General features: G+C 55.7%; 1 protein-coding gene across 2 annotated transcripts; it reads right to left on the bottom strand.

The window, feature by feature from the left end:
- Positions 1-641: 641 nt before the first annotated feature.
- PRKACA (protein kinase cAMP-activated catalytic subunit alpha) lies at positions 642-18,474 on the bottom strand. 2 transcript variants are annotated; one of them, XM_045550746.1, is made up of 10 exons: positions 18,212-18,474; positions 10,337-10,398; positions 9,764-9,892; positions 7,704-7,802; positions 6,551-6,633; positions 4,926-5,052; positions 4,742-4,837; positions 4,526-4,648; positions 2,569-2,733; positions 642-2,179 (listed from the first exon to the last, which is right to left on the bottom strand). In XM_045550746.1, the coding sequence occupies exons 1-10, from the start codon at positions 18,255-18,257 to the stop codon at positions 2,054-2,056; spliced, it is 1,056 nt and encodes a 351-aa protein (XP_045406702.1). In that variant the 5' UTR covers positions 18,258-18,474; the 3' UTR covers positions 642-2,053. The 2 variants fall into 2 exon arrangements, with proteins under 2 accessions (XP_045406702.1, XP_045406710.1); XM_045550754.1 differs by lacking the exon at positions 18,212-18,474 and adding an exon at positions 13,034-13,052.
- Between the last annotated feature and the right edge of the window lie 478 nt (positions 18,475-18,952).

The raw sequence follows: 18,952 nt of genomic DNA on the forward strand, positions 1-18,952 counted from the left end.
CGGGGGAGGGGGAGGGGAGTGCCGAGGGGAGGGGAGAGGGGGCGGGCAGGGCAGGCGGGCGGTGCTCGGCCGCCCTCCAGCCATTGGGCGCGGGACCCAGACGTCCCCGGCGCCCAGCCCCCCTCTCCACGCCTCCCCGGCGCGCTCCGCTCTCGGGACCGCACTTACCGGGAACTCGCCGCCTGCGGGCCGGGGCCGGCGCGCTCGCAGGGCGCTGCGGAGACCCTCGGGCTACCGCCGCCCCCTCCGCCCTTCCGGCGCGCCTGGTCCCGCGCTTTGGCTGCGGGGAGGGGGGCGCGCACTGTCTCCCCCCTTCACTCCCCCCGCCTGGACCGCCCCCGCTGCCGCTCGGCCTCCCGGCGCGCCGGCCTCAGCGTCTCCCTAGAGCGCCCTCTCGTCCCGGGGCTGGGCGCTGAGAGATCGCGCTGCAGATTTGGGGACCCCTAACCCGGGGGTCAAAGGGCAGTTTGGCGTCCTCTTCTCCTGCGGGGCGGGAGGAGTGGCGGAATTCCAGTTAAACCCGGTTTCACTAGGACCCCAGGCCAGGGCCTGATCAGCCTGGACGCTGGGGTCCGAAATTCCCTTTCCAACCCCCTGGGGGTGTGTGGGTGGGTGACCGAAGTTGAGAACACCAGCGACACTTTTTTTTTTTAAACAAAACTTTATTGGTAATAGTTTTCAAATATGTTTACAACAGCACACTGTTCAAGAGGAAGTCTCGTCTTTTGGAGCACACAGGTTGAATCGCCCCCGCGGCCACCCGGGGCTCCACCCTAGGCCTGAGAGCCCCTCCTGGGATAGGGAGAAGTTACGAGAGGGACAAATAGAGGGATGAATGGGATGGCTCCCCACTTTTCTATCGAGAGAGAAAAAAGCACAAATCAGAGGGGTGGAAGAAGAGGTGCGGACAGTTGTCGGCTAAGCTAGAGGAGGGGCGCCCAGGATGGTTGGGGGGCCCCCAGAAGCTGCTGGGTGAATAAAACAGGCAGCCCCTCCCCAGCAAGCCTGGCCTTGAACCCTGGGCCGTGGGGTGGGGACTAGGAGAGGAGAACTTTGCCTTCCATGTCCTTTTGCAGGGTTGCCTTCCCAACTGAGTTGAGAGGCTGGGCATTAGTATCTGGCTGAGAATAAAATTAAGGAGTTTGGGGGGAGTGCTGCTGGGAGGAAAGACTCTGGGCATGGGGTTCCCCCTCTGCCTTTTTTTGGGAGGGGGGTGACTCCTCTTTGGCAGGGAGAGGGGCAGCTGCTGTGTCTGGCTCCCAAAGCCCAGGGGTGAAGAAAGGTCGGTTGGGGAGGGGAGTAGGGGCTTCCTAAAGGGACTGAGACCCTTGCAGGATTGGCAGAGGACTCCCCACCACCACCCCAAAAGGGGGCAGCGGAGATTAGCAGCTGAGGGTAGAGGTTCAAACCCCAGTGCCACCCTTGACAAAGTCAATCTGCTTCCCAGCCTTGTTCAAATGGATTTGGGGAGAGGGGGAGTGTAGAGGAAAGAGGGGAGGGAGGCACTGGTGGAACTTAAGATTTTAACTTGTTTTTTCTTAAAAAATTCTAGCAAGCAGCCCACTGAACATGTCACTAAAATCTCTTCTTCCCAGGCAGGCAGGGTTGCTCTAAGGGAAGGTTGGCTTTTCCTTCATTTGCCCTTAGTGAGGGGTGCCTGTGGTGGGTTGGGGTGTGGTGGGGGCTGGAGGTTAAGTTTGGGCCCCTCTTTCCACAGCCCATCCCTGGATACACCAGCAAGACCTTGTCTGACTGGAGCTGAGAAACTCATTTAAAACAGGCAGAAGTGGACTGGGGGTTGTGTCGGGGAGGAGGGAGGGAAAAGTGGTAGAGGGTGCAGGAGGACTCGAAGGAGAGTGGGGGAGCAGCTGGTGTTTCTGTCCCTCCAAATATCTGGGCTTCCTGCTCCCCCTACCCTGGAGGGTGGGGTGGGGGTGAAATTAGATGCAAGGAACTCTGGGGCCCTCTGGCTGTTCAATCCAACCCTCCCACCCCCCCCCCCAGAAAAAAAGGAAAAAAAGAAAAGAAAACCCATGGGGCCACAGGCACACCCCTAAAACTCGGAAAACTCCTTGCCACACTTCTCATTGATGGACACCCGGATCTCTTCCTCCTCATAGTCGTCAAAGTTACTCGTGTCACCAGGGCCTTTAAACTTTGGTATGAAGGGAGCTTCCACCTGGAGAGGGATCAAGAACCACCCAGGACTCAGTAGTCAACATAATTGTTATTACAACAATAAATGCAAATGGCCTAACATTCAAGAGATATTTACTCTGACCCAGGTCTGAGCTTAGCATTAGGATGTGACTCTTCTTAATCCAAGACTCTTATCTCAGCCAACTCACCAAAAGGGAAATTACTTCTCAGAGAGAGGCATCTCTTGCCCAAGGTCACGAGTGGCCAAATGACCCCAGAATCCCATTTCTAGACCCCACGGCTCTAAGCTGCCTACTCTAGGTTGCCCCTGAACCCGTGGTCTTTTCCCTTTTCATCTCTCCACTGGCAGTCCTCCCTCACACTTGGCCTCCCCCAAACCCTCAGCATGCTGGAGGAGGGGAGGCCCACCTTCCTCTGGTAGATAGCAATCCAGTCAGTCGTGGCAAACCACTTGTGGTTCTTGATATCATTGACCCCGTTCTTGAGGTTCCCGAAGCGCTTGGTGAGATCCACCTGCAGGAGGTTCCGAAGTAGGTCCTTCAAGTCAGAGCTGAAGTGGGAAGGGAACCGCACCTGGAGGAGGGGGTACACAGACAGGGTAGGGGGCTGCTCCATCCCATAGTCCAATCTGGCAGAGGCCCCTAGATTTGAGTGCCTGCTGGAGTCCTGTAAAAACAGCTCGTTGGGCCAACCCTGGGGTTTCTGATTTAGAAAGGCTGGGTGGGGCCTGGAAATCTGTTTCTAATATACACCCTGGCAATGCTGCTGCCAGAGAGGGACACCTTCGAGAACCACTACTCTAAAGCCAGTGCTATGATGGTTCTCATTTCAGAGAGAGGAAACTGAGGCTTGGAGGGGTTAAACAGCCCCCCAAGGTCACACGAAGGAGCGGACGGGCAATTCCATCTCAGATCCATCGGACTCCAGAACTTCATCCTTAGCTGCTGCGTCTTAAGGATGCTCTGCTGGGGTCTGGAGACTTCTGAAATCTTCACGCAGGAAGAAAATTTTCCTCCTGTCTCTTCATAGTTAAGGCTCTTCCATTCTTTTAAGGCCCAGCTCAACTCTTCTGGAAAGTGTCCCCTAAAGCTCTGAGCCCACGGCCTTGTATGCAAGTAGTCACTGGATTGACAGCTGCAAGAAACAACTTCTAGTCCCTGCTCTGCCTCTTACAAGTTGTGTGACCTTGGCCACAGCCCTTAACCTCTCTGGGCCTGCACATGTCTCTCTGACATGGGGCAGATATCCCAGAGTTGGTTGAGGGAGATAATGCCACCGACGGTGCGTGGGACTTGGAAAAATGCTACAAAGAAGGGAGTTATGCTCGTCTTCCTCTCTTCCCCCATGGAAACTTCTATGGTGTTTCTTTTCTTTTTTTCCACTCTTGGCCATTTCCTGGGAATTTCTATTCTGCCTGGTGGCAGATGCCTCATCTTTCCCTTGTAGTGATGCGGAGTGTGTGTCCAGCCAGTGTGGCCCCACTTTGCAGTTGGTGACTTCTACCCTCCCTGAGGGGCACATGGCTAGCTCCCTGGTTCCCAGATGGCTATGAGGAAGCTCAGAGGAGCTAAGCGACTTGCCCAAAGTTTCACAGCCAATAGGTGGCAGAGCTGGATCTCCAGCCAGGTCAGTGCACCCAAGGCTGAACTTGCGTCTGTTCCCACTGTTTTCTAGTGACTCTGGGCCAACCAGCAGCTCCCACACACCAGGCGCTGGACCAGGTGGAGGGAGGTGGCTGAGCTGCCACTTAACTTCACTTACAATGACACCTCCACTTACTCGCCGAGGTGTGATCCTGGACCAGACACGTTCCCTTTCCAAGCCTCAGTTTCCTCACCTCTCCCACGGGGGTGCCACTCTCCCGGGGTATGACCGAGGGGGTGAATCCAGGACCTGGCAGATGGGGATCATTTGCTGCACTTTGTAGACGAGAACTCAGACAGTTCTGCCACCCCTTGCCCAGACCCTCAGAACTGGCCCTGTCTGCACTTGGAGGGCAGGCGTGGGTGGCATACCCCAAGCGATGGGACTCCCTGGTGGGGCCAGGAGTGGTACCTGGGAACCAAACAAATTTGCTTCTCTGCCTTGAAACTTGTGAAAACTCACTCTATGTGGGACAAGCAAAGGTGAGAACGGCCTGGTGTCAGGGCAGCACAAGTTCTGTGACCAAGGAGTTCCGATGAGAGTGGGGTTTTGGAAGCCCTTGGGATTCTGGCACTGCGGGTCAGGGGCTAGACATCAAGGTGGCTCGAGGAACTGGCTTCTAATCAGCTTCTAGATTATTCCAACAAGCAGGGATCCGCAGACAGTGGGATGGGCGGGTGGGGAAGGGTCTGCTTTGTCCCTTCCGGCATCTGGGCCTCACCTTCCCAGAGACGATCTTCTCATAGATCTGGATGGGCTGGTCGGCGAAGAAGGGCGGGTAGCCAGCAGCCATCTCATAGATGAGAACCCCCAGGGCCCACCAGTCCACGGCCTTGTTGTAGCCCTGGAGCAAGATGGGGTTGAGGGGGCGTGGGGTGAGGAGGGACCGAGGGCGGAGCTGGCCTCAGGAGAAGGGGTGGGCTGGGGGAATGCCTACTTTGCTCAAGATAATCTCAGGGGCCAGGTACTCAGGGGTTCCGCACAAGGTCCAGGTGCGGCCCTTCACTCGCTTGGCGAAACCGAAGTCCGTCACCTGCAGGCACAAGAATGAGCGGTTGGCCAGAAGGGAGGGTCCAGGCTGTGGCCACTGGGGGCTGCCCCTCGCCTGGCCCGGTGGGCACCTGAATGTAGCCCTGCTGGTCAATGAGGAGGTTCTCCGGCTTCAGGTCCCGGTAGATGAGATCCAGCGAGTGTAGGTATTCGAAGGTCAGGACGATCTGGGCCGCGTAGAAACGGGCATGAGGCTCGCTGGTGGGGACAAGCAGGGAGGTGAGTGCCGGTGGCTACACCCCCAAATGGTCCAGCAGGTGGGCCTGAGGAGCCATCCCCAGAGGAAGACACCCCCAGTCCAGCTATCAGAAATGGAGAAGCAACTGGGCATGGCAGCTTCTAGCCATAATCCCAGCTACTTGGGAGGCTGAGGCAGGAGGATTGCTTGAGGCCAGGAGTTTGAGACCAGCCTGGGCAACATAGCGAGACTTTGTGTCTACAAAAAATAAAAAAATTAGCTAGCATGGTGGCACATGCCTGCAGTCCTAGCTAACTGGGAAGCTGAGGCAGGAGGATTGCTTGAGCCCAGGAGTTCAAGACCAGCCTGGGCAAAATAGTGAGACCCCATCTCTACAAAAATTAGAAAAACTACCCGGGCGTAGTGGCACATACCTGCAATCCCAGCTACTCAGGAGGCTGAGGCAGGAGGATCACACGAGCCCAGGAGTTTGAGGTTGCAGTGAGCTATGATCTTGCCACTGCATTCCACTCCAGCCTGGGCCACAGAGTAAGACCCCATCTCTTACAAAAAAAATAAAAAAATGGACAAAAATGCACAAGCAGAGATATTCATAGATAGCTTGACACTGGAAACAGCTCGAATGTCCATCACTGGGAGAATGGAATCACAGATTATGATGCATTCATACAAGGGAAAACCACTCAATGCCACCATCACCAACAGGACACGCTATGATCTACTCAATGAGGTGGCTGGACTTCTAACTGATTCTGTCAAGCAACAGAAGAAAGACACAAAAGAACGTGAACTGTATGATTCTGTTTGTGTCAAGTCCAAACCCAGAGCCAACAAATGCATGGTGTTTGGAGCCAGAAAGGACAGGGATTTGAGAGAATTTTCTGGGGTAATGGAAATGTTCTATGTGATGTTTTGGGTGGAGGTTACTTAGGGGTATACAATTGTCAAAACTCATGGAATGGAATATTGAAGATCTGTGTATTTTACAGTATTTAAAGTGTAACTATGTTTATAAAATAAAGTAATAGTATAAATTTAATTAGTTAATTAATTAAGAGACGGGGTCTTGCTGTGTGGCCCAGGCTGGTCTTGAACTCATGGCCTCATGCGATCCTCCTGCCTCAGCCGCCTTTTTTTTTTTTGCACCCCCACCCCCCACCCCCCAGAACTGTGAGAACCACCTCAGCCTTTTGAGGAGCTGGGACTACAAGCTTGCACCGCTGAGCTGTGCTCAAAAAAAAAAAAAAAAAAAAAAAGCATAGATTTGCCAACTTAAATGTTGACACCTAAGTCACCATGTTTGGTCTGTCTGTTTTGTTTTGTGGCAGTTGACACATTGCATATTCCTCAGCACAGCAGAAACAAAAACCCACAGGGACCTGAAGTGACCACCTGAATGTTCAAATGTGCTGGACTCCTCTCTGTTCCCAGGTGGTGGGACACTGCCTGTGGGTGGGCACCCCCGAGAGCCTGGATCGCTGGGGGTGGCCCTCTTACCTGAACCTTCCAATCCGCCGTAGATGTGAGAACATCTCCCCACCAGGCACGTATTCCATGACCATGTATAAGTTTGTGTTGTCCTGTGGGAAGCGATGGCTGATCAGGGCCCCATTCCCTGAGCCCTGGGTCCCATCTGAGGGCCACAGGGTCCTCACCTGGCAGGTGTTCAGATATTAAACGACAACAATAATCCTGGCTTTCCGTACGAAGCACGTTCCAAGGGCCAGGCACCATGATGGCTGAACCTCACTTTGAATCTCATCCTGCCCACGAAGAAGGGGCAGCCCTGATCCTGTTGTGTTATAGGGAGTGAAAGTGTGAGCCAGCTTGGAGGCAGGTAGGGACCTGGCCAGTGTGTCCTGGCTGGAGAAAGAGGGGACTCTAGTAGCTCATGTCTGAGAGCCCGAGTAAGGCTTTTGGGGCCACAGTTTTGTCACCTGGAAAATGGGACCAGGATGGGCCAAAGAGCTTGCAGGGCCCAAAATAAAAATCTGTGGCCCCTTGTTAAAAAATTGCTACAGATTTCAAGATGGCAGAAGTAGGGCATTAAATCAGGTGTGGGGTCCTTCTGAGCATAGGCTTGTGTGCCTGCCTGGGGTGGACACTCAGGAAGCTGGCCCTGAGTTGCCTTTCCTGGCTCTCAGGACCACAGCTTTGGATGGGACCCAAAACAGCTCCCAAGGGCGCTTGCGATGTGCTCAGATCTGCCATGAGAATCCCCCTGGGTGGAAGCTGTTATGATTCCCATTTAACAGACGAGCAAACTAAGGCTCAGGGAGATGCAGTCCCTTGCCCGGGATCATGCATCCAGGAAGTAGAGAACTGGGAACTGAACCCAGGCTCTTGGCTATAGGTAAGGGTCTTGCTGCAAATGGGGTGGTGATTTTGAAGCATGTTATTGAGGTTGGGTGACTTGCACAAGGTAAACGGAGCTAGAAATTGGCTGGCCCAGGAGCTGAGCTTGGGTCTACCGGAGCCCCTGCCTAACCCCTGCGCCCCAGCATCCCTCCTGCGGGGATCTCCTTCTTCCCCAGAAGTGGACAGCCACTGGTTGTCCTTGTTCTGAACCCCAGCCCTGGGAACTGAGAGGCTGTACCCGACGGCTGGGACCCAATGCAGTGACCCCAATCCCTGGCCGCTTGGACCCCACCTTGAAGGAGAACTCGAGTTTGACGAGGAACGGAAAGTTGACTGCTTGCAGGATGCGTTTTTCATTCAGGGTGTGCTCGATCTGTTTCAGTTTCACCACCTGTGTGGGTGGGAGAGGAGAGCAGGGTTAGAGGGGCCTCATTTCCCCTGATGCCTGGAACTAGGGGTGCCAGGGCTGGGCAGGTCCCTTCACCTGGAATCATTTGTGTGCCTGTGGCCTGTCGGGCCCTGGGCTGGGTGCTGAGGACACAGCGAGGAGGAGGCCAGAGGCTGCTGTCCTCACATGGCATGGAGTCCAGGGCCTCACAGCCCAGAGGGGCCAGAGCCATGGTGGGGGACACTCAGGCTTGCAGATGCCCAGAGAAGGTGCAGTCTGGGAAAAGGGGATTCTGAGAAGGTTTCCTGGAGCAAGGGGCGGCTGAGCTGAAACCACCTTCCCCTTGTCTCGAACCCTGCACACATGAACCCGAACCTCCGGCTAATAATTCCCCCTCGGCCATCAGCTGTCCCCACACAGGCAGGCACCTTGCACGTAGTTTCCAGTTGAATTGTGACAGAAGGCCCGAGAGGGACATGCTGTGAGCACACCAGTTTGGAAGCCCAGGCACAGAGAGGGGAAGTGACTTGCCCAAGGTCACACAGCTAGCTGACGTCAGGCTGGGTTGTCACACATAGGCAGCCTGGCCCCCTGGTTGGCCGTGAACCACTTTGCTCACCCAGCTGTGTCCTCAGGGTCTACACCGGCATGGCTCAATTCCCACCAGCCACAGGTGGCCACTAAGCCCTTGAAATGTGGCCACTTAGCTAGGGAACCAAATTTCAAGTTTTGATCGTGCCACTGCACTCTAGCCTGGGTGACAAAGCAAGACTTTTTCTTACCAAAAAAAAAAGAAAAAAATTAAGTATCTACAACAAAAGTTTAGAAACTGATACTCGGTGTAGGTCCTGGATAACTTGTAAACACGGCTAGGACAGCTCTGGCACCCAAATGTGCTTGTTCATCTTTTGTACTTTTTCTTCTCTTTCCAGAGAAAATTTACCAGCTGATTGGAGACCTGTTCTATAGAATAGACACTGGATTTTGAAGACACTTTAGCACACACACACACACACACAAAAAGGAATGGAAAATGTCTCATTAATGATATTTTCACATTGATAATGTGGAAATGGTAATAGTGTAGACATACTGACTTAATTAAAACACACTGTTAAAATGAATCTCACCTGTTTCTTTTTACTTTTAAAAAATTTTTTGTAGAGATGGGGGTCTCGCTATGTTGCCCAGGCTGGTCTTGAACTCTTGGCCTCAAGCGACCTTCCAGCCTCGGCCTCCCAAAGTGCAGGTATTACAGGCCTGAGCCACTGCGCCGAGCCCGTCTGTTTACTTTTTTAATTAAAAAAATTTTGCTTGTTTTAGAGATGGGGGTCTCACTATGTTGCCTAGGCTGGATTGGAACTCCCGGCCTCAAGCCATTGGGACAACAGGTGCATGCCACCATGCCCGGCCTCATTTCCCAGGTTTTTTTTTTTTCCTGAGACAGAGTCTCACTCTGTCGCCTAAGGTGGAGTGCAGTGGTGCGATCACAGCTCACTGCAGCCTCAAACTCCTGGGTTCAAGGGATCCTCCCATCTTTAGCCTCCCAAGTGGCTGGGACTACAGGTGTACACCAACATGCCCCGGCTCTTTCCTTTTTTGATGGAGCAACTAGAAAATTTAAAATCCCTTCTGTGGCTTGGGTTACATCTCTGTTGGATGGTGCTGCTCTCAAAAATACTTATGCAAAGAATATCTATGAAAATGCTGCTTCCCGCAGGAGGACTTCTGGCCTCCTCCACACCAGCTGGTGTCTGACCTTGTGTCCCAGGGCCTGGCTTTGCACTGGTGGCTGGCCTGGAGGGGGTGACTTGGGAAGGCAGCACAGGGGCCTTCTAGTCCCTGGGTCTAAGGGGACACTAAGGGGACTGGGGAATAGCTGGTGAGCGGGAAAGTGGTGGGCACAGTCGGAGCAAGGGCCTGGTGGAGGCAAGACAGGGAATGCGTGGCAGGGCAGGTCTCACCTTCTGTTTGTCAAGGATCTTCATAGCATAGTGGTTCCCCGTCTCCTTGTGTTTCACCAGCATCACCCGGCCGAAGGAACCTGTGCCCAGGGTCTTGATTCGTTCAAAGTGATCCAAATGGGCTGTATTCTGTGGGTGGAGGGGTCCAGAGGGTCAGGGATGCCCCTTCCCTGCGGCCTGCTGGGCCCAGGTCTGGGGCGTCTCCTCCACCACCAACAAAGGGGGCCCCAGGGAGCACATGGGGTGAGCAGGCTGAGGACAAGATGGCAGAGGGCGCATTCCTCAAGGCGGGTGGCAGGGGCCAGATCCGGCCCTGGCCTGGGGCCCAGGAGCTGCTGGCAGCTGTGCGGGGGGCAGGGGCAGCCAGTTGGAAGGGGCCACTGGGGTGGGGGAGCCTGGCAGAGGGCAATTAGATGGCTCCACCCAGGAGCCCCCATGGGTATCTAGGGAGTGACTGGGGGAAGGTCTGGAGCCCACAATGCGCTGAAATTCTAGTTGTGTCACAGGGACGCAGTCAGGGGACTGGGGGCCGTTGGCTCACCCCTCCCAGGGCTCTGTGCCTGGTGGGCTTACCTGAGCGGGATTTTCCCATTTTTTAAGAAAATCTTCTTTGGCTTTAGCTAAAAACTCTTTCACTGAAAGGAAGAAAGGGGAGGGTTAGATGGAGACCCCATTCTCATCAGGGCGGACTCAAGTCATTTCTGGGGAGACGCTCATTTGTGGAAAGTGGGGTGCAGCTGCCTCAACCCAGAGCCCAACCTTTTCCCAATGCCTCCGGGTGCCTGGCCGAGCCTGCAGGCAGCCTGGGGGGCCCTGATCTGGGCCCCGGCCTGGGGCCCCCTTACCACAGAGAGGTGGGATCCAGCCTCCACCCCATCCAAAATGGGGTACAGGGAGACTCAGGGGCTGCTCCCAGGGGAACAGAGAAAGGCACCCCGGCCAGCCCACCCCCACTCGCCCCAGTTCTGACCAACATTCCACGGCCAGGGACGACGCCAGCCGAGGTATTTATAGCCTCGGGATTTGGCGGCTTCTCCGGCCCCTTCTCTGGGGAGGCTGGACCTCGGGGTGGAGGCCTTCGGGGCTCAGGTAGCAGGCGCCCTTGGGGGGCTCAGCTGTCGCCTTGGCCCCCAGCTGGCTCTGTTCCTCTCTTTGCCCATTGCGGGGACTTCGCTCCAGAGCTGATTCAAGGGAAGCCTTGCCTGGAGCCCCCTCCGCCCCCTAGCACCCTGAGCAGAACATCACCATCCAGTATCGTCAAAGACTTCCCTGGTAGATCCTAGGCCGGCTGCTTCACCTACACTACCTCATCCTTTCTCCTCACTTAACAACCCAGGAAAATATGGCCTGAAACGGTCATTCTTGCCTGCGCCGAGAGGCGGCTCAGCAAAGTGGCTAAGGGCCAGGACCCTGGGACAATATCGAGTTCCGATCGCAGCCTGGTCTTAGACAAACTATGTGACTTTAGGCAACTAACCTCACCTCTCTGGGCCTCAGTTTTCCTCATCTGTAAAATCGGGATGATGAGAGCAAAGACCTTGCAGGGTAGTTCTGAGGATTGATTGAGTTCATCTTGGCAAAGGGGGCTGGACAGTGGCCGGCATGAGGTTAGTGCTATAGAAATGTCAGCTATTCATTTGAGTTTTAAGTAATTTTAGAAATTGAGGTACAAAATACAGGGGGAGCCAGGCGTAGCGGCATGTGCCTGGAGTCTCAGCTACTCAGGAGGATCGCTTGAGCCCAGGAGTTCGAGGCTGCAGTGAGCTATGATGACTCCAGTGCACTGTAGCCCAGGCAACAGAAAGCCTGTCTAAAAAAAAAAAAAAAATTCCAAAACGGGTGCATTCAGTGCTTGAATCTTTTTTTTTTTTTTTTTTTTTAGCCAGAGTCTCGCTCTGTCACCCGGGCTAGAGTGCAGTTCACTGCAGCCTCAAACTTCTGGACTCAACTGATCCTCCTGCCTCACCCTCCTGAGTAACTGGGACTACAAACGCCACCATGCCCAGCTAATTTTTCTATTTTTTGTAGAGACAGGGTCTCACTCTTGCTCAGCCTGGTTTTGAACTCCTGGCCTCAAGTAATCCTCCTACAGCCTCCCAGAGTGCTACGATTACAGGCACAAGTCCCTGCACCTGGCAGAGTGCTAAAATCTTAAATGTGCAGCCCGATGAATTCTTACGTTACAGAGTTGTCCTTGTAACCACCGCCTAGGGTCACAAGGTGTCAGCCCACACAGAGTGTTTTCAATGCTTCATTGAGTCTTCATTGAGAACACTCTGCCAGGTGGGAGCTGCTATCATTCCCATAGTACAGATGAGAAGACTGATCAGGACTTAGGTCACCTGCCTGACTCCACTGCCCACAGGATTAACTGCTTCACTACTGGATCAGCTGTTGGTCCCAATGTACCAGGGTGGCCTATAGACAGAGCTGTCCTCAACCCCCTGCTGTTCCTGGGACGGCTGCCACCCTGAGGGGCCCTGCACACACCTGCACTTTTGTGTTGCCTGTCATCTGCCTGCCAAGAATCCCAGACAGCCACGTGGGTAAGCCACCCCTCCCCCTCACTGTCCTCAAGGCTCTCCTTCAGTGTACAGAGAGAACAGCCCTCCTCAGGGCTAGACAGGTGGCAGATGGGGAGAGATAGTGGCCAGGAAGCCCCCACAAAGAGGGACCGGGCCGAGAGGGAACAGGCAACCAACAGTCCTAAGCTGCTGACTGGCTGGGCCATCACCTGGTCCAGAGACCTCTCTGAGCCTGGGGCCATTACCCATCCAGGCTAGCACAACCTTTCTGACGTAAAACACCGCCCCCCCCCCCACCGAAACCTGTAAAGGATCCATGCTGAACTCTGGATTGGGTGGGGAGGGTGGAGGGTATTTTCTTGAGACTCTACCTTCACCCACCCAAGGAGGCAGAGGGGAGCTGGGCTTGCAAGAGAAGGCTTGATCCTGTTTCCCCTTTGCTCTTAGCCATCCCTGAGAACTGCTGAATCCTGCTCTTCCCTGACTCGGTGGGCCCTGAGCCTCTGGCTGTCTGTTGGCACCCCACGGAGTGGCTTCACAGGGTGCCCTGCTTCAGCATGGCCCTTCTCTGGCCTCTTAAAGCACAGGAAGGCCCAGGCTATGTCCCTTCTAGTGCCACTATAGCCCTGTTGGCTTGCCAGATTGGGGGATGGGGGGGGTCGGGTAGAGCCAGGAGGAGCAGGCAGATAAAGAGGGACAGTGGGGTAAGGGGCGGGGAACCTCAGCCAGGAGCCCCCACACTCACCTCTGCTTCCTGCCTCTTCCAGCAGGGGGTGGAATAAAGAGTGGGTGGGATGGGGTGATCTGGGGCCCTTCTGCTCCTGGCTCAGAGTGCTGGCTGTGGCTTAGGCCCCCAGAAGGTTTGGCGCAGGTAGCCCAGGAAACGGATGGCCAGGTAGGCCCAGAGGAACAGCTGGAGCCACAGCTGGAAGGTGATCTCTGAGTCCCCACCCTGGCTGCTGCCTGACCCCAGATCCATCCCAGGCTGCCCTGGACTCTCCCTGGAATCTTCCCTTTGCTGGGGAACCAGGAAAACGCAGAGCCTCTAAGCCAGCTTCCTTGGAAAGGCCTCTGGGGACCAGGGAGGAGGAGCTGGTTGCCACGGAAGCATTTAAAGGTACCTGCTCCCTGCTGGCCAAGGTCTGCAGAGCCCCTCCTTCAGAGGAGGTGGTGGGAAGATTCTCTCGAGGGTGTCTCCCTGGCTGTCCCACGTGCCCCGGGGTGGGGCGCTGAAGCTAAGTTTCCTTTCCAGGGACTTCATTGCTCCGGGGATGCCAGGCCCTGCCTTCCTCAGTGGGTGCTGCACTGTCCAGAGGACAGCACCAAAGGTGCCCAGGGCAGTGCCCACCGGGCAGAGGGGAAGGAGTTAAGGCTTAGACTCAGGCAACAAAAAGAGAAACTCCCTGCGGGCTAAAAAGGCCCCAGAGCTCCTTTAATTGGCTGAAAGAATAGCTGGAGAGAAAGGCTGGGGGTAGGAGGGGGTCTACAAGAGCCAACCTATCTCCTCCCCTGAACTCCCTCTCAATGTGGAGCCCCCAAATCCTGCTATCCTGAATGAGAAATGGGTACATCTGTCTTGCTCCTATGCGGGGGTGGAGAGGGGAACGGCATCCTGCGATGTCCTTGGCCTCTGTCAAACCTTGCCCTGTTCTTGGCTCTGCTCTCAGTCATGAAAGTCCAAACCGGAAACGAATGGCTAAACCCAGGGATGGGGGAGGGGGAAGCAGCCTTACCATCTTTCTCCTTCTTTCCAGATCCCAAAAGCAGAGGGCCAGTGGCAACCTCTTTGAGAGTGCCCGGCACCCATAGTCTCTGCTGGCAACAGGAAGTGGTAGAGGAGCTGCTGGCCTGTGGAGCCCGCCACCCTGCCCACCTCTCCCACACTGGAGGTATCAGCCTCTACTCTGGTCCAGATTCCATTTGGGTTCACAGAGAAAATCCCAGACATCCCTCGAAAAGCCAGGGCCACAGAAAGAAGGCAGAAATCCAGAAATTCACCCTGGGAATGGAGGATTGCGACAGTGGAACATAAATTTGGGCAAGGGGCTTAGGGGCTCCCTCAGAAGGAGCCCAGCCTCCAGAACCACCTCTTTCAGACAACAATCTTAGACTTTCTGCCCTCCAAAACCTGGCTGTCCTGGAAATTCTAGGGCAGGAATGCCCAGCCCGGGCTGGGACCCCTACTCCGGGCCGGCCGAGCCCTCCAGTCTAGCCTAGATCCCCTGCTCTGGGCTGCAACATCCTCCAGACTGAGCTGGACCCCCACACTGGATGGGACCAACCCCCATTCTGGACTGGATGGCCCCCCCAGTCTGAGTTGGACCCCAACACTGGGCTGAACCACCCCACTGTCCCTAAGCTGGACCCCCACTCTGGGTGGACCATCTCTCCCACCCCCATCCCATGCAGCCCAGGGGTGTTAAGGGAAGGGTTTCCAGGACCAGCCTGGGGTCCACAGACTCCTCCTCTTCACCTGCTCCCCAAACCCTATGGCAGCCCCTTCCTGACTTGAGGGGCAGAGTGTGCCTGGGAAGTTGCTATAGCAACAGGGCTCAGCCTCACCCTTGTTGGAGCTGGAAGCCATCACTTAGTCCTCCTCTCAGGGCACCTGGACTACGGTGGCTGGGAAGGTTCATAAGACCGGCCGTACCAGTCTGGCTGCCCATCCCCAGAGCCCCGTCTGTAGGGGGGAGCCAGGGAGCCATGGGGTGGGAGCAGGAAGAGAAAACCCAACCTGGAGGACATGGGTACAGGAGAGGGGCACGTAGGACCCTCCAAGCCTCTGTTGACCCGCTTGGGATAAAGGAGAAAAGCTGCTTTGACAAGACCCTCTTGGGTACCCATACAACTGCCAATGCACAGAAGGCATTTGGCCCTCTCGGGCATCCATAGGATGTTAGAGGGCAACAGTTCTTACCACCTAGGGACCGCCTGGGGGCACCTTGGTCTTAATGCTAGGATCTGCTTGTCTCTGGAGTTTTAGGGGGCTTCTGAGGGCCTCCCTCTTACCAGCTCTACCTCTTCCCCTGTGGGCCAGCTTCTGGAGGTATTGCCAGCCAAGATCTGAACCCTACTTGGCTGTCTGACCTGGGGGCCTCCTGGGGCAGCTGCCCTCTCTCAATTCTTCCATTCTGGCCAGAGCCTGAGGCTTGGTCTTTTTTCTCTGCTCTCTCAGCAGACTCAGAGCCCATTCTAGATCTCTGCCCTCTTGGGAGAAGGCAGACCCTGTCCTGCCCTGGCAGAGATGGCAACACAGGGGACTGCAAGATGCTTAACTGGTGCCTACTAAGGCTTGGACATTTTTCTGACCCCAGGAGGGCTAGCATCTAGCAGATGAAATTCAGGTGCCCCCTGCAGGCTGGCCTGGCTACTGCCCCCACCCCTGCCCCACCCTGGTTACAAGAGGGCACATTTTGTCTAACTCCATCCTCCCAGAATCAGAGGGCTTCGAAGCAAAGAGAGACTTCCTTCCCCATCCTATTTCCTTCTCTGGGAGCCTCTGTGAGGAAGTACAGCTTCGGGCATTTCCCAAAGTGTGCCATGGTCCCATTGGCAGAACATGAAATGATTTTAGGGATGTTTCATTTATCTAGTTACACTGTATTTTGATGTGTACCAGAGAGAATATAACTGGCATAGCAATCCCATGATTTCATTTATATTATTACTCAGCATGGGCTCAAAGTTTACAACTGAACAGAAGTGAGTAAAATTCTGATTACTTTAATTTAAGAAAATAGTAAGTGAATAGAGTAAAAAATCTGGGAGGTGGCTTAAGAAGGTCTGAGTTGAGAAATTCTGGGGTCCAGGAAGTTTGCTGGTAGACAGATCTGGATGTAAATCCTGACTGTCTGATATCATCTATGTCAAACTCAGAGAGCTGGTTTGGAAATTTTGGACAATAGACTGTTTTGAAAATCACCAGAGGAGATATATCTATGTGCCCCATCCCCTGCCCATGAGTGACATGCCATTTAGCCTGACACATCTTAGATGCCCAATAAATAGTAGCTCTATTTTATTGTGATCATTCATTTCTGGGGTGTCCAGCTTGTGCTCTGAGAGAATTAGTGGTTCCTTCCGGAGCCTCTGATCTTTCTCCTGGGATCTTTTTCCTTGTGTGGTTTTCTATCCCTCACCACATGTGTTTGATAGGTCTTGAAGGTTTTCCAGAACTATTTCATCTCCCCAACTTTCAACCGAGTCACTGCAATATATAGCTGTCTGCCTCCACCTTCCACCTCTCAGCCGGCCTCACCTGCTGGGGGCCTGGCCCCTCCCCCTCTGTCTAGTCCCCTCCAAGCTCATGCCCAAACCTTTTTTGGACACTACCCACCTGCTCCTCTGTCATCAAGCACTCAACTACGGGCACTTGCCTCCCCGTCCCCCGCCCATCGGTGACATGTCAAGCCTCTTCATAGCTGCTCTGTGACTCTGAGTTCTGCTATTTGAATCCATGTGGGAACAAAGTTCCCCGGCTTTCATGCCTTTTCCATGTCTTTCTGGGAAGGGGTACTCAGGGGACTCCGACGCTGGGGTTTGAGACCAAGAACTGGGAAGGGCATAGTTGGACAGGGCCTTCCTTCTCAGTTCTAACAATTTTGGGTAACAGGAAGGGGATTCCAGCTGAAGTCCAGCTTTAGGCTTGGAGTGATGACAATTTAAGAACTGGAAGAATTGGGGAAGTAGCTCAAGACCATTTCTGAAGGCATCTCCAGATACAGAATCTCTTTCTCTGGCTGCCTGGAAAAGGCCAACATAATTTGGGGGAAAGGAGGTGAAACAGGTTTCTTCTCTCTGGCTCAGCCCTGGGAATGATCAGAATCTATTTGTCCCTTGGCAAAGCAAATCACTAGATGTCACCCACAACTCTCCTCAACTGTCCCCCCTTCCAAGTTCTCTTTCCAACTATCCCAGTTCAAGCCGAATGAGCCCTGCTAAACTCAGACACTTTTTATCCCGAGACAGGAGCCGGTGAAGAAGCCCTGGGGACTGGGTGAATGACCTCAGTTGTGAAACAACCATTTATTGAGGGCCCCCCCAAGGATCCTAGAGCTCACAGCATAGCAGGAGATGTGAGGGAGCTCTGCCACCACCATCCCCCCTCACACCCAACACAAGAGAGAGGATGCAATGAATCCCAGCAAGACTACCTCAAACTTGGCTTTGGAAGCACTGAAGCAGTTCTCTACGTTCATAAACAGTCTGCTACCCCAGCCAGGGACAGACGCTTGCTTGGAGGAGTGAGCACAAGCACAGAAGCAGAGTGACAGAAAGTGACAGGATGAGAGAGGGGCAGAGGGACCCAGAAAGATCCTGTCCCCCATGCCAAGTGACACAAAAGGGAAAAACAATGATGGAGGTGGCTCAGGGAAATGCTCAAGGGGGGCAGGAGGGGTTTGAGGGGGGCCTGTGATAAGGTGAAGAGAGGAAGGGCAGGAGAAAGATGGCGGGGGCTGGAGGGGGGAGGGGTGTGGTCACCAAGTGGCTAAGCTCCCTGCGGTGCAGAGGCATACCCACTGCACTTTCAAAGTGGCAGAAACCTGGGTTGGGGTCAGACAGTGGGTCTCATGTGGCAGAGGTGAGTGAGGAGGTAGGGGGTTTAGTATGAGGGGAGAGGGGTCAGGAAAGGAGGGGGTGGAGTGGTGACATGGGGCCCCAGCGGTCATACGTGCCATGGTTGGTAGTGACAGCTGGGGGGGACACAGTCTTTGCAGTGGGGGACGGGCATAAGCAAGGGGGCCCCTATGAGGGGTCCTTTGCGGGCCTTCGGGTCCCAGCCCTAGACAGGCAGGGGCAAGGGGCGCTGGGGATAAGCAGAGAGGAATGGGGGGGGCCTCGTGGGGGGAGGGGCCAGGCAGTGATGGACAGAGAGGGGGCTGGCAGAGCGGGGCCGGGATCGGGGTCACGGCCGGGCACTCACCGCTCTCCTGCTCGCTGCCCTTCTTGGCGGCGGCGGCGTTGCCCATCGCGGCGGCGGCGGCCGGGGCCGGTCCCGGAGCTGCGGCGCGGCGGGTGCTGGCGGCGGCCGGCGGCCCCGGAGCGCGCTGGGCGGTCGCGGCGGCGGCCCCTCGGGCTGGCTGCGCTAGCTGCGGCGCCGCGACCCCCGCCCAGCCCCCGCTTCCCGCGTCTCTCCGCGCCCGCCCGCCCGGGAACCTCAGCCCAAGTCCGCTGCTGCTGCCCGTGACGCCCCCGCAAGTCGCCACTCATTGGCTTAGACCGCCCAGACTGACGGCTCCACACCGCCGCCCATTGGCTCTCAGCGACGCTCCCGCTTTGTCATAAGGCTCACGGCACAGTGACGCGCGCCGCAGACGCCCGGCCACTCACGCGCTCGCGAGGCCCCAGATGGGCGGGAAGACTCGTCTGATTGGTCGGGGCGCCCGACGGGGCCTAGGGTCCGCCCAGCGAAGCCGGCGATTGGCGGATGCGCGGAGTCCGGCCAGCCCCCAGCAGAACGTTCAGCGTCAATCCGGGGGTGAGGGGCGGGGCAGAGGCACAGTCTGCTGGCCCAGGCCGGCGAGGCGGGGCGGCGGAGGCTGGCGGGCGGCCGCCGGCGCTCCAAGGCCCAGGAGGCCGTCCCGGCGGGCGGCCGTCGGCCCCGTGCGCGCCGCAGTGCCCCGCCCCCGCCCAGTGCGGCAGCGGCTGTCGGCCAGCCGCGGTT

This window comes from Lemur catta, chromosome 1 (genome assembly GCF_020740605.2).
Source record: "Lemur catta isolate mLemCat1 chromosome 1, mLemCat1.pri, whole genome shotgun sequence".
In the NCBI taxonomy this organism is placed as follows: Eukaryota; Metazoa; Chordata; class Mammalia; order Primates; family Lemuridae; genus Lemur; species Lemur catta.

Bases quoted from the DNA above. Each gene is read 5' to 3' on its own strand.
- PRKACA (XM_045550746.1), bottom strand. From the start codon at position 18,257: ATGGGCAACGCCGCCGCCGCCAAGAAGGGCAGCGAGCAGGAGAGCG. The intron at 4,649-4,741 runs GTAGGCATTCCC...ATCTTGCTCCAG, and splicing joins CTGAGATTATCTTGAGCAAA to GGCTACAACAAGGCCGTGGA. The intron at 2,734-4,525 runs GTGAGGCCCAGA...CCCCTCCTCCAG, and splicing joins AGAAGATCGTCTCTGGGAAG to GTGCGGTTCCCTTCCCACTT.